Below are 17,462 nucleotides of genomic sequence, written 5' to 3'. Positions count from 1 at the left end.
TGTTTTAGGTTGTGTTTGGATTGCATTTTTCGTCATTTTTTATGGAAAAATTACTGTAGCGATTTGATATATGTGAGGGAAAAAGGTGATAGGGAAATGTGACTACGGAAAATGACAATATTTTCCGACGGAAACAAGCAATCCAAGCATGACCTAACGGTGGAGATCATCAGTTATCGTTTGACGGACACTTGAGAAGCTGTAGAAAATATTACTGAAATCGAAGATGCAAATTGTTACGTTCCAGAAAGGTACACTACTGATAATCACTTGGATTTTTTTTTAACTTTAAGTGCGAAGTTTCAAACACCTCATTTATTTTCTTAGATAAAATAAAAGTTAATAAGTATTATTAATAAACTAAATGAAAATCGTTCAACATGATTCGCTTGACAAAAAAAAAAAGCTTTCATAAATGGTAGAAAATATATAAAACATATCACAGATATGTCTGATTTGAAAAATCATTAGATGCAACAGTGTTACTAAATAAAAAAGACTATAATGTGAATCACAAACTATCAGTTCTAACTAATTTGCACGAACTGCTCCATAAATATCTATGCATATCTATTTTCTTATATCTAATATCCAACCAATTTAAGTTTAAAACTGATACTGAAACTTGACGTTCCAAATCAAACGCATAAATCTAAAAAAAAAAATTCTTAGATATGGGTAAAAAATTAATAAAAAACCAAATAAAACACCTACTAGAATACCTTAGGAGAGCAACAAACTCTTACTAATAAGTACTGAGAGAGAGAAAACCCTCATTAAAATATTCTAGGAGAAATTTTAGTAAATATAAAACAAAATACAAAGAAAGAGAAAAGGAGATCTTGACAATAAAAAGAAGATAGAGAACATGAGTGGATGGGAAGGGAAGGGAATGGATTTTCAAACACCTAATTTATAATTTAAAGAGAATTTAAATCTCTTTTCATCAACCAACTTACCAAAGGCAAATTGGTCTTTTTTTTTTTTTTTTTTTCCCAAACGATAGAGAAGTCATTACTTCACCAAGGTATTACAAATCTGGAGCAAACTAGCAAAGGCTCCTACATCATTTTTGGCTATGCTACTTAGCCAACTTGGAAATGAATCTATCCAAGCTATCTCAGAAATTTGCCAAATTGGTCGTTCAAGATGCAATATATTGACACAGCACAGTCACAGTCCCAGTAATTTGCAACTTCTCATTTCAAATTTCTTTCCTACTTTTTGGCCGTACCAAGCCACGGCCAAATTACTGCTTCACAGCTCTTTTCTCCATGTTTAGGTCAAGGAAATGGGATGTAGGACATTATGATTTGTGAGCATATTTGAAATCTTTTTTGAATGGAGCATATTTGAAATCTTTGAACCTTGTAAAGTAAATCTGCTTAACTTTTTTTTTGAAACGATAATTTTGTAAAGTAAATCTGCTTATGAATATCTTACATTGGTTGGAATAGATTACAAATCGTTTTTTGTGTCTCGCGAGACGAACTATCACCTATGTCTCCCAAATTACGCAATCGCAAAGCAACTTCTAGATGATCTGAATCTAGAAGGCCCGCTGAAACATTGAAGTCCATGATTGAGTCGGGTCAAACTTTGTTCTGATCTGCTATTCAACACAATGCGGAAGACAAATTTAAGCCCATTAGTCAAATCATGGATCTGGTTACGTGCGAACAAAACATGTTGCCGGCATGGGTAGTTGAATGTGAATAATCAGCCCAGGAACTGGAACCCAGGATATTTAGCCCCATTTCAGTCCATAAACCGGTAATAATGTGTTTGGATTGTAAGTTATTTGAGATATTTTTACTGTAGCACTTTTTGTGATGTGATGTATGTGAGATAAAAAGGTAATTGAGAAGATAAAAAGGTGTATTGGAAATTGTAATAGTGATGTCAGCAAATATATTTGGCCAAATAACTTACTATCCAAACACACATATATTAGGAAAGTTTTGACAATCTTTACTTTAAATTTTAAAATTTTTTTTTTATTTCCTACTAATAAGGAACTTTAGAATTTAAGAAGCAGGGAGAAGAAGGAAGGAAGATTGGAACTCAAACCCTATAAATCCTGAGATCTCAACTTTGATGGCATTCTTTCCTTTATCTACATACATGTGTATACATCTATATTATATATAGGGATTTAAGGTTTGCGTCACTATTATTTTTTCTTTCCTTTCTTCTTTTTTCTCCAGCTTTTCAAATAACCTCATCATATACAATTAAAAATTTTCCCTTTTAATATTTCAATCTTTGAAGAAACATACTTTTACACATATTATTAATTGTACTGGCTGCCACACATCCGGTGTGCCTTAATCACTAACAATTACTATTGTTTTTATTGGTTTTCATTACCCTTCTGCCTTTTTTTTCCGTAATATGCTAATCAATTTTTTTTTTTTTTGGGTCAAAGTAATATGTTAGTCACTTGGGGTATTGAGTTTTGTCAAAGAAAAAGAAAAAGGAAAAGGAATTTTTTGGCCGCTGACTACCGACTACAGAGTCTTCTGCGGAGTCTTCTGGCATTCAATGGGCAACGGTCATATTTCTTTTCAAAATCTAGTCAAAAGCCTCCGACTTCAAGCATCCGCCACCAATCTCCCCATCTTCCTCTCCTTATCCAGCCAGCCAGCATCATCCAAACTCATAACTAACTCGACTGTCTTTCTCTTTCCTTCGTCCTCCTTTCCTCTCTCTCCACCTTTGAACTAGATCATGACTACCATATTAGCACCTGAGTGAAGACCAGCCGCCATCTTTTTAAGGAAAGTAGCCTAGCTACTCGATTATGGGGTGCTTTTTTGCTTGCTTTGGCTCCTCCAAAAAGCACCACAAAACCAAAAAGCCCGAAAGTTTAACTTCCCCTAAAAATCAGGTAAACTGAAAGCCATGTTTAATAATTAGTAGTAATAATGACTACTTTTTTAGCTGTTAACATTTGAGAGTTCGTTGGTTTTCTTTAATGATGATCTTGATTCGTGGTGGGAGACTCGTTCTTGCAGAATTTAAATGAAAGCCATGAAGTAAATGAAGCTCTAATATGCAGCAATCAAGCAGTTGAAGAAGGAGCCGAGATTGCAGATCCCATTGAAGTCATTCCAGAAATTAAGTAAGCTCTCACTTCTTTAACATCTTTGTTTATGGTCTTTTACTTCATCCCTTTTAAATGTAGAAAAATTAGTGGCTGGTGTGTTTGTCAATTCTTTATATAAAACTGCTTAAATATTTCAGGATATTTCTTACATTTTGTTCTTCTGTTATTTTTTAGAGGTAAAAATGAGGAGCAGGTGAATACAAGTTTCGGAAAGAAAGTCACATTTGATTTACTTTTGAAAGCTCCTGAGGAATGCCAAGCCCAAGAAGGCGCCCTAGAAAATGATCAGAAACGAAAGAAGAGGGATGAAAGCAGACCTGAGGTCATCCTAGATTTTCCTAGTTCCAGTGAGAAGAAGGAAGGCAAAGCAAAGAAAGAAGAGAGCAAAGACGAGGCCGATTTACTTTCCGATTCAACTATTTCAAGCCTTTTCACATATCCTCCAAACCATAGGTACCAGAACTGTGAATCTAGTGATGATGAGTGTGTTGATATGGGTTTGAAAAAGAACAATCCAGAGGACGAGGAGGATGATGGGAAGAGTGATGACATGGATGGCAATTACGAGGACAAAAATGGTTCTGAAGATTCAGTTGATATCCAAGAAGAGTCATCTGAATTGTTCTCTATATCTATCGAGTCTCGAAAACAAAATTCTGCAGTTGAAAGAGATGAGAAAGAGGTCAGCAGTCCGCTTAAACCAGCTCCAGACAGAGAGGTAAACAAGCCGAATGCTAGAGATAGGACTCAATATGTTCATCCTGTGCTGAACCCAATAGAGAACCTTGGGCAATGGAAAGCCGTGAGAGCCAAAACCACCTCATCCTTGGAGCATCAGGAAAAGGAAAATCTCAATTTGGTGCAGGAATTCACGATCCCTTTCGCTGAAAAAGAAAATTCTACGTTGACCTCTAAAAATGCTATACCTTTAAGTGAAGAACCTAACCTGAATCAATCACAACAGCAGCGGTCAAAGAGATTTTCCAACCGACTTAGGCACGATGAAGTTGCTGTTGATACTAGCCTTTCCAGCTGGTTAATGGAATCTGATAAGACTCCGCCTGATGGGAAAAGTCCTGGTTCTGTTGGGAACTCAGCCTCAAACAAAACCGAGTCTCCAACAAGCTTTGAGGATAGGCCAATTTTAGGAGTATTGACAGTAGAAGACTTGAAACAGATGTCTAAATCTGCGACTCCATCTCCTAGACGATCACCAAGGCACAGTCCAGATGAGATGCCTATAATAGGTACAGTAGGGAGTTACTGGAGGCACACAAGAGAAGCCAGAGCTGCTGACACTCGTTCACCTGGCAAAGGAACATCAGCCACATCCTGCACGTCATCAACAGAGTGCAGAAAGGTATTGAGCGTAATTCAGTTGTCCAATTGGAACTTGAATAGTAGATTTCATGTGCTGATATATGATCTGCGCTTTGCAGGGCGGAATGATCGGCCACCATACACCATTTCAGGCCAGGTTAGAGAGAACGCTGGACGGTGCTACGGTCCAAGTTTAGCATATCTACTAACCGGAGTCTAACCAGTTCTGTTCGTTCTATTTGCTGCAATTTCGAAGTGTGAAGTCCAATGTTACGGTGAGAGTGTCAAATTCTTCAGTTAAGAAGAGGATGAGAGTCGCTTGGATTAGATGCTTCAAATATCATGTTTTGCAGTTTTGCAATGAGCGACCAACCAGATCATATCATAATTATCAGCGCAACATCAAGCTGTATCTATCAAAATACTTTGAATGGCCATTTTTCCCCCGAAAATTTAAATTTTCCATGAACACATATCTCAATAATCTTTTTACATCACACTGTCACACATATCAAATCAATATAACACATTTTTCTACAAAACCTTCAGAAAATATTAACTGTCTCTTTGATCCAATAGTGCACCAAAAAAAAAAATCGAATCTGCTGTGCTATATACAATTCGCCACGTCCTTGAGCAAAGCTGCACCCCAAATGTCATATTACGCTTAAACACCACATTGAGGCATTAACATCAAAGTTCTTTACAGGTTTGGAGCATGTTAAACCATTAAAGTGTACCTTGGAAACCCGAGAACTACGGAAAGCCCTCAAATATTAGGACCAAGCCAAGCAGCCCAGCCCATCAGCAACTCAAAACAATATCGAATTGTAACTGAACATGGCAAACCTCATGTAACTGAACTGAGGTAACAGGCCAACTGCTAGTATAATTAAACAAAAGAATTAAGTTGCAGAAATTGATTTCTGGCTACAGATGTACAATTTACTGTTTAAGTTTAGTGTAGACTATATAGCAAGATGATAAAAGCTTCCTGAAATGCGGCATAATAGGAAGCATCACTCAATACTTGGAGAATACAGTACAGAACTGCTACAAGCCTACCATGCACAGATTTTTGGGCACGAAGATATTAGACTCTACTTCATGTACTACATCTGAAGGTTGGGTCCAAATACCCCTATAAATCCAAATACCCCTATAAAAAGATATCCTACATATCATGAAAAAGCCGCCGAATTTGCTCCACTGTCGCAGGCATCAAGGTGACTGGGCAGCGCTTGTACTGTATTTGCACGAAGCGAAGAATGTAGGTATTAATGTGATAATTCTATTCAACATTTAATGAACATGTTCTGCAATTTTACCATGATCAATAAACAGGTATGGAGAAACAAACCTGAGAGACGTATTTAAATATGCAAGAATAACAAAACACAAATCCTGAAACAGCCACAGCTGATGGATTTACACGCTTTTGTGAACACAAAGGGCATAACGTTCTATCTGGAGGTAGTGGAATTCCCTCCTTTGCAACCTGTTTCAAAATGAAGCAATAATCTGTGTGAATATCAAATTTCTCAAGAAACACAATGTGCATAAAGTCCTTCATACTTTTTCATTCGTGTCCTTTTCTTTCATTTTTTTTCAATTTGTGTAAGAAACCTTATCATTATAGCATTTCTGCACCTATGATTGTTATTTTTTTTTCATTTATTACCATCAATGGTGCCCCCATGCAAAAATTTCCCAAGACTTGGCAATGGGTGAGCCACACGTGTCAGATAGGAATAACTTCACTATGGGAACTATTCATATGAAACATAACAATTACTGCACCTTTCTCACGAGTCACAAAAGAATGTCCTACATGCAAGAAAATATAAAATCTTAACAAGCCACCAACCGTTTGTGGAACTTCCTACACATTAAAAGAAAATAACCTCACCTTTGGGGGAGGAGGAGGTGGTGGTGGGGGATACACTGTTGGAGCAGACATTCTCTCCTCAGCAGATTGGTACCACCATTCCATCATCTGACATTCACATCAATAATGAAAAGTCATGGATTTTATTTGCCATCTTGTGTGGAAATCTGTGTGTCTTTGAGAGAGAGAGAGAAAGAGAGTACAGGACAATAATGGAAAAGAAAATACAGCTAATAAGATGCATGATTCAACATAATCAAGTCTGAAACCAACAGAGTTTTTAATATAATGAAAAACAGACCCCAATGAAGGGGACTTTAAAATAAATAAAGAAGAATATGAAACCAACAGAAAAATCAAATGAACCAATGATGATAAGACAATGACATGAAGATAAAGAAAGAATCAAATAAAGTTGCTAATGCAGGATTTGACATAATCTCGGTGAATTGCACTTACTTTAAAGAAAAATACTGCAGCAATTAAACCAGTTTGTGCATAGTCAAGAACTGCATACATACTGCTTAGAAGTGCACCTTGCACTGCCTGAAATGCAAATAGCCAAGTTATTGATCATAGAACCTTCAAAATAGTCATTGAATTTATAGTTTCAAAAAGATGACAACCACTAGAATCTTAGAGCCAAATTTGTTGAGGTTCAGAAATATGATAGATAACATGATAGGCATCTACATGCACAATGCTTGAATAACCATGGTAACTGCTCCACATAATCTCAGACTATTAACAATATTCAAAGTATCAGCATAAAACCATTAAGAAATATGGAATCACATACCTTCAGCCAAGGGGGGCCACAGAGTCTCTCACGTTCGCGGCTCCTGATTTTAGAAATTCTTGAAGATGTATCCATCTACCTTGTCAAAAGAAAGTGCCCATGCTCAAAGAAATGAAAGGAAATAAGTAGAAACATAACTGAAATCAGTCCATCATAAATGCACTGCTAGGTCCTAAAAAAAGGTTTAAAGATGGCTCAACTGATTCAACTAACAACTACAAGTATGTCTAATAGTGGTTTGATTGAATAAATAAACACTTTCTCCATTTTAAATACAAATTTTCTTACTTGATCTTTTCCTTAAACTACCAGCTTTGTGGAGATAAATATAAGACTTATATGAAAATGCACCTAGTCAAGTGTCAGTTTGATAGTTAAAGAACACATAGAAAAAAAAAATTAAAGTAAGCAACATTCATGGTTTGGAGATATGCATGAATTTCCATGCAAGATCCTATATAAGTATAGATTACCAAGTTGTAAACTGATTTAGATAGCAAAGTTAGTCCACAGACAAGAAGGATGACAGTAGATCTAATAGATCAGTACACATGATACATATCTAGAATAAGTACCAGCTCCTGCCCTGTAGCTCGACAAACATGAATCCCTAGAACGTGTAATCCTAAAGAGTAGAACCCAGTAGCATCTAGTAGATACAAAAGCTGATAAGCAAAAGACAATCCTGCAAAGAAAAAACAGGTCAATTAGAGGAAACTAAATTCATATCATTTATCACAGCTTATGGAAGATGGTCCAAAGAATAATTACAACTCCATCCAAAAGAAAAAAGTTCCCGCTCCTTACCAAGCACGCCTTTTGGTGCCATTTTCAGTAGAAAACTATTAAATTCATCTGAGTGTAAAGTGAAAACATTTTACTTTGTGGATGCGGAGTGGGCACATCCAATAATTAAACAAATTAACAAGCATGCATTGCCATGAGCTCAGATTCCTAAGTCCTAGCGTAGCAAGGTTTGGAAAGAGCAAGACATAGATTGGCATAAACACACAGATAGAACATGAAGAAGGTGACAGCATTAAATCCAAGTAAAGCTTAAGCAAATCTAGAATAAGGAGGAAAAGCCAGTGAAGTTTCAACACCCAAACTACACATAAATGAGACTAGCATTAACCTTCACTTCCAGCGTGTATCCACGGGTAGCAAGCAGCTATAATCTTCTGTATTCTCTTCATGACGCGTCTTCTCGTGGTAGATGCTTCTTCACCAGAACTGCTCCCAGAAGCTGAGGAATTTCCACTTCCATCAAAGTAGTCTATGTTGCCAAATCTTTCCTCACCCTCACCCCATAAGCTCGCTTGAAGTGTAGCTTCCCTTTCTCTATTGTATACATACTGCAATTTGGACCTAAAATACGGCAACACAACCTACACAACGTTTATCCAACTCAGAACACAGTAAACAAACTCTACTAAAAATAAAAAAAGCCAGAAGCTTGCTTGAGTGTCAAAAAGGAAGGATCTTTGACAACAGAAACATATCCAGCATTAAAAAACGACCAATCGAGAGTAATGAGAACAACCGATAAAAAAAAAAGGACTTATTTCAAATATTATGAATCGTCGCATAGACAAAATGCTTCTCCATTATGCAAAACATGAAGTAACTGAATTTAAGGAGTACCAAAAGAAAACGAAACAATTACCAAAAATACAACAGAGAGGATTTTCTGGCGTTTCTCTAAACCATTATGATGAATTGCGTCAGCAGGGGAATCCAATGGCAAAATCTTCTTCTTGCTGTGAATATTATCCTTTGTTTTTACTTTAATATTAACCGCTCTTCTTCTCAACCCATAAAGAGACTCGGCAAAAGAAGCATCGGTTGTTCTCAAGCTGTGGGTTTCCAAGACAAGCGTTAGCAAAGCGAAGAATTCATCCTCATAGTCCAGGATTTTGTGAATAAAGGGTCTTCTTAAAGCCAATACCTACAAAACAAAACAAGCCCAGTTACTGAATTAAAACAAAAAAGAAGACAAAAAAACAAGAATTTTGATGAAAATTGAAGAACCCAGATGGAGTTTGAACTTTGAGTAGCTTACGCCGAGAGAGTAAGTGAGAGCAGCACGAAGACTAGAAGGGAGCTGTTGGGCAGCGGCCATTTCGAAGAAGGTGGGACGAGTCCCTTGTCCTCCTACCTGAAACAACATCCCTCCTCTTTACTTTCTTTCTTTAACTCTTCCTCAACTTGCCTCCTCCTCCTTCTGGTTTTGCCCTGCTTGATTTTTCCGCTTGGGTATGCCAGTAAGAGAAAAGTGCTGGCCCTCAACGGGTGAGAGGCTGGAGCACAGCAACGGGGAAACGGGGGATGAAATTCAATTTTCTTCTCTCCACTCTCGTGGCTTCAACCAATTTTTGGGCATGAGTGTTGATCACAAAAGCAGCATCTACTCGTATAATCGTATTAAACTTTGTGAATGAATAACGAGCCAAAAAAATTATTTATTTGCATTATAAACAAAATTTTTAACATTTTTTTTATTTTTTTAATCACATTTTTTATTTTACGTCACATAGTATTACAATAATTATTTTAAATAATTTCTTATCCAAATTCAAGTTTGTATATATTTGTTGTAAAGAGTCCCTTAAAATTTTGAAAACTGTATATATATTCGCTAATTTTAGAATCAACTAAACAAAGTAAATTAATTCTTTCTTATTTTCGTTTCTTTGTATGTTAGATTAATCCTTTATTGTTTTCGTTTCTTTGCATGTTAGCTTCGATTAAAGATCCAAATCTAACACATCTACTTCTCTCGTCAAAATCAAAACTTGAGTATATATAATTCAAATTTAAAATTTCTCACTTATATTAAAAAAAAATTTATGCAAAAACTCACAATTCAATCACCCTTTAAAACTACAAAATATGGAACTACTTTGAAAAAATAACTCTAATCCATCAAGAAGTTTTAGAATGCACAAGCAAAGCGCATTGATCTTGCTAATACAAAACTAAAATTAAAAACTAATATAGCTGCATTCCATTAATCACCAATGTGGCATCAAATTTTCACATGTTAAGTGATGTACTTGGGTTTTTTTTAAGGAAAAATTTTACAACCTGAATTAAATCTAAAAACACTTTCGTATAGTGAAGTTGTATGCATGAGTGAATACATTTTATCTCTTTTCTTGGCGGAGCAACTAAATTGGAGAGATTTCCTACCAAAGTCTAGATTAGTGACATCCATCATGACGACATTGAAAATGGACCTTTGTCACTATGTGCGACCAAAAAGGCCTTTGCCACTGATCTCCGGCCCAAAAGTCATCAGCCCAACAAATCAGCATTCCAACTTCCCATTCCTCCGTCTTCGAGTGTTCGCCGCCGGCAAGTTAGCAACCATGGCCAACACAGTCCGCGTCGCTGCCGCTCAGATGACTTCGATCAACGACCTCGCCGCAAACTTCGCCACCTGCTCTCGCCTCGTTAAAGTACCTTCCTCCACTGACCATTTTTAGTAGTATTTTGCTTTACTTCCCGAGCTGTTTTAAATTATTTACTGTGCAACGAGTTGACTTTGCGGACCCTCCGTTGGTTCTGCAGCGAATGGAAAATTCAAAACACAATAAGAACTAGGATTTTTTTTTCCCGCTTTGCTTTTCTTTTTTTTTTTTTTTTTTGCTTTTACTGGAAACGGATGTGTACTTACTTTATTCCTAAATGTAATTTTTTTAACTAAATTCCTGCGAATGGTTGTATTACTGGGAATTATCTCGATTGGACTATTATCTGAGGGTGTTGAATAGCTGCCTCTAAAAGTTGTATGTGCTGAATTTAGGCTATAACGAAGGGATTTGTTATGATCAATGAACAGGAAAGCACAAGAAGTCTCTTTATTTGAGGTATGTGGTTTGAATTCTAGTTTTGGAAAAGAAAAACACATAACATAAGAAAGAGCTTCAGCCCTGCTGTTTCCTTGACTTGGTGCTTGTGCATCCCCAACATAAGCTAACATAGTGGGATTTTTGGTGTGAAACGATTGTTAGCTCTTAAATTGTATGCAGGGGATTATAATTGAAAGAAAATGAGAGGAGTTGCAAAATAGATGAATCGTGGTTTAAGTTTCATCTTGCCACTTATGTGCTAGAGTGTGAAGTTTATGGCTATGATCGCACGTCAGACTAGTAATGAAGCTTTATTTGTAACTTTTAACCACTGGGTAGTTGGCGAATTTCCATTTGGACCTGTTATTTACCAAGAAAGGAACGCTTAGAGGACAATTTGTATTTCAAATTCTAGATACCTATTGCCAATACCATGAGAGAATGGCTAGTGATGCAGTGGGGCACATTTAAGATAATTGATGCTGCTGAATGTTTTGAGGTGATTACACATGTAGATTGCTTTTGCCACTGTTAGTGGTTCAAGCTCCATAGTAAAGTTTACCCACAGAAGTTACTGGCTGAAACTTACAATGTGCGGGATCTCATGAAAAAGGGGGAGAGGAAGTTATTAACTTCAAAGGGAAATTGTTATCATTCTTTAATACCTTTGTTGATTTTTCTTCCGAAATATATTGTGAACTAAAAGGATATAGTTCTTTTCCATCATTTTTTGCTTTCAGAATATCCTTTTCTTCTCCCTTCACACTTCATGATCCAAACAGGACTCTAAATATCTGTTGCAATAGCTCATAAGTGACATAGAAGTTACACTATTGAGATTTTGTAGGTGTCATATTTTCAAACTAATAATTAAAGTTTAATTTTCGTAAGGAAGCAGCTTCAGCTGGGGCGAAATTGATTTGTTTTCCAGAAAATTTTTCATATGTTGGTGACCTAGCTGGAGACAGTTTGAAGGTTGCTCAACCATTAGATGGACCAATTATGAAGGAGTATTGTTCTCTTGCAAGGTAAGGCCAAGAACCCTTTTCCTTTCACTTTTCTAGTCTTTTAGGAGAAAAAGAAAAAAAAAATCTAAGGATATAAGGAAACATCAAGGGAGATCCTGCTCTCCACCCTTTGAAGTAATAGTAATTTATTCTAAACTGTCTTGATTGGTTAAAACTTCCACTTCTTGGTTATTTCTCAACCCATTCAATTGGTTGTTCAAGTGAATTTTTTTTTTCTTGTTATATGGTATTATGAGCTTCCGAACTACGAAGCTAAAATTTTACTGTCTTTGTGAAGGGATTCAAATATGTGGCTGTCTCTTGGAGGATTCCAAGAAAAAGGACCTGATGATGCACATCTATGCAATGCTCATGTTTTAATTGATGATGCTGGGACTATCAGAAGTGTATTCCGGAAGATGCACCTGTAAGATCTTTGACACTGTTTCTCCCTTGGTCTTTCTGTTCTATTTGGGTACAACTAAATCACCAGATACTCTCATTTATGTCGATGGTATCTCAAAGACACAAGTTTATGCCATTGATATCTCAATTATCCTGTAAATTTCTTAGATCGAATATCTGAATAAGTTGTTGAACATTTGAAGATTTGACGTGGATGTCCCTGGAAGTGCAGTTTACAAGGAGAGCAGCTTTACGGAAGCTGGTATGAAATATAGCTTTATTTGTTCATAGCCATGCTATTTTCTCTATATGGTATTCCAAGAGATGGATATCTATATAGGTGCATATGTGTCTGTCTACCTGGATAACTTCTTGGTGTATATTTTATGGTCGGTGCAATTGTTCCAGATCAAACCAAATGATTATCTTGAAATTTTGTTTTTGAAGATGGATTTAAGGTATCAACTAACCAGTGAATTAAGAACCTAGCAAGGTAGATCCACAATTACCAAGTGGGTGCCAAGAATTCCAAATTACAGTACTTAATTTAGTTCATTTTCCTCAATTTCTTTTTTTGATTCTCCAAAAGTTGTTGCACCCCATCTCTCTCTCTCTCTCTAAAAACTGATGAGCTTTTACAGGGAAGGAGATTGTTGCAGTAGATAGCCCCTTTGGACGTTTAGGTCTGACAGTGTGTTATGATTTGAGATTTCCGGAGCTTTATCAGCAGTTGAGGTTCCACCATAATGCACAGGTAAAATTCATTTTATGCACGTGGGAATAGTAGTTGTATCCTTATACAGTGATTTGCACTTTTCCCTTTGGCAGGTTTTACTGGTACCTGCTGCTTTTACAAAACCAACAGGTCAAGCACACTGGGAGATTCTTCTTCGTGCTCGTGCAATTGAAACTCAATGTTATGTATGAATGTTCTTCATCCTCCTCTAACATTTTGGTTTTCTACTATTAGTTTACTGCCAAAGTTTTTTTTTAATTTATTTTTATTTTTAAGCACCATCTGTAATAGTTGATTGAACAACGCTTCAGCTTGTAGTGTTTTGTTATGTGCAAGTTTTATGATTTTATCATTTTCTTAGAATTGAATAGCGAAAAACAATCTGCATTTATTTTCTTTGCGTTCATACCTCTTCAAGATTAGCCTGAAAGAATCTAGATATTCTCCTCTCATGGTTTCTTCATATTGACATGTGCAATCTAATAAATGTCTGCCTGAAATTTCAGCTACATGAAGTTGTTCTTTGGAAAGACATTGCATGTTTTAGTTGCTATTGATATTTAGTGAAATATGTACTCTAATATGTGTGTCTAATTTTGCATTAAAACATTAGTTAATTGCAATAACTGCAAGGAGGAGGGTCAACTCCAATGGATGTACAGTTATTAGTTTCTTGGAAAATCACATGAATCCATCTTTTGACAACAGGACAAAATGCCAGGCAATGATCTTCAAAACTATGTTTGTGAATTGGTAGCTCCTACACAGACAATATGGTAGCTGTGTCATAGCTTTTTTGACAAGAATATTCACCCTGGATGCATATGTTATAATACCTATATTATTTGTTGATTGACCTGAGACGTTCAACTTCTGGAGTTCTCTTTTATACTGGATTTTTAACATAAGTTTTATCTGATGGTATAAGCTCTCTTTCCTGATTATATGCCACTGTTTCACAGTCATAAACATCTTACAGGTCATAGCTGCTGCGCAAGCTGGAAAGCATAATGACAAAAGAGAAAGCTATGGTGACACCTTGATAATTGATCCATGGGGAACAATAGTTGGGCGGTTGCCGGGTCTGAAATATTTTCTTCCCCTATTCAATTTCTTTAGTTTTAACTTCTTTCCCTCTGTATGGTCCTTAGTTGACTTGTTTGATTTGGATATAGGCTCACTCTGAAACAGGCAGATGGAAAGCACGATTATGTATTTTCTCTTTCTTTTTTTTCCCCCTCTGCTTATTTTTTTGTTCCCCACCGGAAAGAAGGGTGTGTGTGTGTGGGTTTGTGGGGGGGGGGGGGGAAGGTTTGATCGTACAGGGAATGAATGTACCTATCCATTGACCGTCTCCTTTTCACAGCTAGACTTGCATAGTAGATGCTGTGTCAATACTTGATAGGTTAGATTTATGGTAGTAACCTGATCAGAGAGGGGGGCTTAGAAATTTGACTACTACCTCTCTCTCCAAGGAAGTTGCTAGTCTTGTGCCTTTAAATTAATGTTTATGTCATGGTCAATATGTTCCAAGGGAAAGCTAGATCAGAGCTCCAAAACAACATATTACATTCTCTCAATTCATTTGAGGGAGCTTTGTATGGTCAAATCACTAGTTAAGTTTTCCTTGTTTAATCCATGAGAAATAGTATTTTGCGATCGTATTAGCTGAAAGCTTCTTGCAAGAAACAATTTCAAACTTAATGACCATATTATACTGTTCAAATGCTGTTCCAGATCGTTTGTCAACTGGTATTGCTGTTGCAGATATTGACTTCTCTTTCATTGATTCAGTTAGAGCAAAAATGCCCATATGCCAGGTAACTGGAAGTTGTTTACTATGCTTTATTACTACACAAATTCATTCTTCTCCCCCTCCCCGAAAAACACCCCAATGGAAAGCCAAAAAATGGTTTTATTGATTTAAATATGTTGAATTTGCATTCCCGAATAGCAAAAACATCTTGTCTTACTTAGCATTTCTCATTTGACACAACCACATATTCTTCCTTATGACCTAGTTGCATTGTAATCCTTTCAGCATCGGAAGCCCATTGAGTTCTGGAAATCTGCCTCTCTGTAGGTGAGACGCGACCGTTCTAAGCATACACTGAACTTGCACAGGTTTTGGTCCATTTGTAATGCTTGTAACGGGATGCAATTGTGCAACTGCATTGTTAGGAAGTTCATGAAGCCTTCTCTGATTGATTAACTTTCTGCTTGTTTACTGTTACCACAACCTTTGTACCATCTGTGATCATAATGGTCTCTCTCTCTCTCTCTCTGCATGCGTGCAGAGACATCCACTCGGCATGCGCAGCAGAGTCTTGTATTAGAAGGAGAGATTGCTGGAGGGAGAAATCCGGAACTTGTTATTTTGTACTTAAAATTGCAAACTTGTTACTGGTCCAATGCTTTGATTTACTCGTTACTACTTTGGATAGAGCCCAAATGTAACCATTTCATGAGTTTTATGGCCTTTTTTTTAAAAATTATTTAGTCCAAAAGTAAAATTAAGTCCATGAACGTGAAATGCTTATTACATGCAGGACAGTTAGATTCATGTTTTTCATTTCAAAGGGGATACTCGATGGGCTTATTCCATATATCAGAGGGAACAATTTTATTTTATTCCCCTACTACAATTACATTGAAGCTCGCAAAACACTTTGTGATTTGTCAGCCACCCCTGTGTGCGATTTTCCTGATATGCAAACCGAGGCAAGGAAGATCTATTTTAGTCGAACAAAATACTATCAATTCTCACTCTCTTAACCATTGCCGTAAATTAAGAAATTTTTTGGGGTCAGTCTTACTTTTCTAAAGCGCCTGCTTTATATTTAAATGATAGGTCCTTACGTAAATTAAGAGAAAAGGAAATTACTGGTGTTTCCGGCTATAATCGTGGACAAGCGGTGCTAGGAAAATTGATGATCCAGTGCCAGTTTCTGGACGTAAGCGATCAGGTTGCCCATAGCCGCGGCCCATCAATTCCGTGTTCAAAATTGAAAGGCATAAAGCAATTGCAGAAATGCTGATTGCAATCGGGGAACTCAAGGTTGAGACCGATTTGTTTGATCAGGCTCTCTCAACCTACGGGGATGTGAGATTATTGGCACTAAAAGCTAAGGTTTTTTGTTCTAAACTACATGAATTAAAGTCTTTTGACGTGAGATTATTTATACGTCATCATTTTATTATCCTCTTTTTTATTATACTATCTCTCACTATAGATTACATCGTATCGAATATAATAGTATGGACTCACAATCAAATCACATATTTATTTTAATAATACATAATACATATCTCATAAAAATTAAAGCATTGAAATTGTCAAATGAGACCTACAACCAGTCTATTTATTATGCGTGTAACGGCCATGACCCATGAAACGCATCATGACTATTACTCTTCCACTGTACTCGCACTTCTACTATACTCCTACTTCACTATGGAGATTGGGGAGGGAGTAATAAAGGGTATTACACCCTATGTTACACCCCATTGTGTTTGCTTGGGTGCTTTAATGCATTGATGGAAAGATATGCATTTTAACGCATATCTTTAACGCATTAATGGGTGCTTTAATGCATTGATGCATTTAATGCTTGGGTGTTATAGCATTTTAACGTTGTAGTAATTGATTTGCATTGATGGAAAGATATGCAAGTTCGCGTGGCTGTTTTTTGAAGTCGGTTTTAGGATTCGTAAGCTTTGTGATTGCCTATCTTGTATGGCTACTTGTAAGAATTAGCCCAGGCTAGATCCATCCAAGACAAGTTCTGTCCTCAGAAAGTTTCAATTAAAAGGGAAAAAAAAAAGTTCTGTTCTTGGACTGTAAATCGTCGTTTAACATGTACTACTTGGTACTAATACGCCTAAAATTATAACTACAAATGCATATACAAGGCCAGAGAAAAGAAAGCTACGACAACCATAGCTTTTTCAAAGAAATAAAAATGTTATTCATTTCAGAGGGAAACGAAAAGGAGATTTACGATCTTGGGGTCGTGCAATCCTGGTCAAAGCTCGCCTGCCGCTTGGGCTTGATGACTTAACTATGGCAAATTATAGCGCTTACTATTACTTCAACACTCTTTTTAAGCTTAAACTAGACCTCCACAATGAGAAATTGAATTAGAACATATGAAACGGTAGCTGGGGATGCGCGCATTTTGAGGGACGCGCTGCTCTGTCAAGGTATAGTTGGCTATTGTGAATGTGTCATCCATCATACATTGTAAGATGATGATAAAGGAGGTAATTGGTGGATTAGGCATATTATCCCCTGGATTTGAAGATTTTGCAGCAAGCTGGGGAGCGGTTGCTCCTGTTGGAAAG

The 17,462-nt window shown here is 36.7% G+C and overlaps 3 protein-coding genes across 9 annotated transcripts; 2 read left to right on the top strand and 1 right to left on the bottom strand.

Moving 5' to 3' along the window:
• The first annotated feature begins 2,633 nt into the window (after nt 1–2,633).
• LOC113730586 (uncharacterized) lies at nt 2,634–4,801 on the top strand. The gene is made up of 4 exons (XM_027255355.2): nt 2,634–2,890; nt 3,018–3,124; nt 3,284–4,469; nt 4,549–4,801. Exons 1-4 carry the CDS (start codon nt 2,804–2,806, stop codon nt 4,624–4,626), a joined length of 1,458 nt encoding a protein of 485 aa, XP_027111156.1. The 5' UTR covers nt 2,634–2,803; the 3' UTR covers nt 4,627–4,801.
• Nucleotides 4,802–5,257: 456 nt separating this feature from the next.
• Nucleotides 5,258–9,499, bottom strand: LOC113730587 (peroxisome biogenesis protein 12-like). Its single transcript, XM_027255356.2, has 9 exons — nt 9,179–9,499; nt 8,783–9,064; nt 8,252–8,504; nt 7,692–7,801; nt 7,117–7,191; nt 6,777–6,863; nt 6,339–6,425; nt 5,790–5,927; nt 5,258–5,675 (listed from the first exon to the last, which is right to left on the bottom strand). The coding sequence occupies exons 1-9, from the start codon at nt 9,284–9,286 to the stop codon at nt 5,604–5,606; spliced, it is 1,212 nt and encodes a 403-aa protein (XP_027111157.1). The 5' UTR covers nt 9,287–9,499; the 3' UTR covers nt 5,258–5,603.
• Nucleotides 9,500–10,277: 778 nt separating this feature from the next.
• On the top strand, nt 10,278–15,530 carry LOC113730585 (deaminated glutathione amidase, chloroplastic/cytosolic). 7 transcript variants are annotated; one of them, XR_011840150.1, is made up of 10 exons: nt 10,278–10,577; nt 11,862–11,998; nt 12,276–12,404; nt 12,586–12,644; nt 13,024–13,136; nt 13,211–13,303; nt 14,098–14,330; nt 14,856–14,938; nt 15,160–15,201; nt 15,442–15,530. XR_011840150.1 is itself a non-coding variant. In XM_027255352.2 (10 exons), exons 1-9 carry the CDS (start codon nt 10,335–10,337, stop codon nt 15,199–15,201), a joined length of 1,002 nt encoding a protein of 333 aa, XP_027111153.1. In that variant the 5' UTR covers nt 10,279–10,334; the 3' UTR covers nt 15,442–15,530. The 7 variants fall into 7 exon arrangements, 2 of the variants coding, with proteins under 2 accessions (XP_027111153.1, XP_027111152.1); XR_011840149.1 differs by having other exon boundaries at nt 15,416–15,530; XM_027255352.2 differs by having other exon boundaries at nt 10,279–10,577; nt 14,098–14,200.
• Nucleotides 15,531–17,462: the final 1,932 nt, after the last annotated feature.

This window comes from Coffea arabica, chromosome 2e, assembly GCF_036785885.1.
Source record: "Coffea arabica cultivar ET-39 chromosome 2e, Coffea Arabica ET-39 HiFi, whole genome shotgun sequence".
Taxonomy (NCBI): domain Eukaryota; kingdom Viridiplantae; phylum Streptophyta; class Magnoliopsida; order Gentianales; family Rubiaceae; genus Coffea; species Coffea arabica.
Note: the sequence above shows the minus strand (reverse complement) of the source record. Positions and strands in the feature narration are given on the sequence as shown.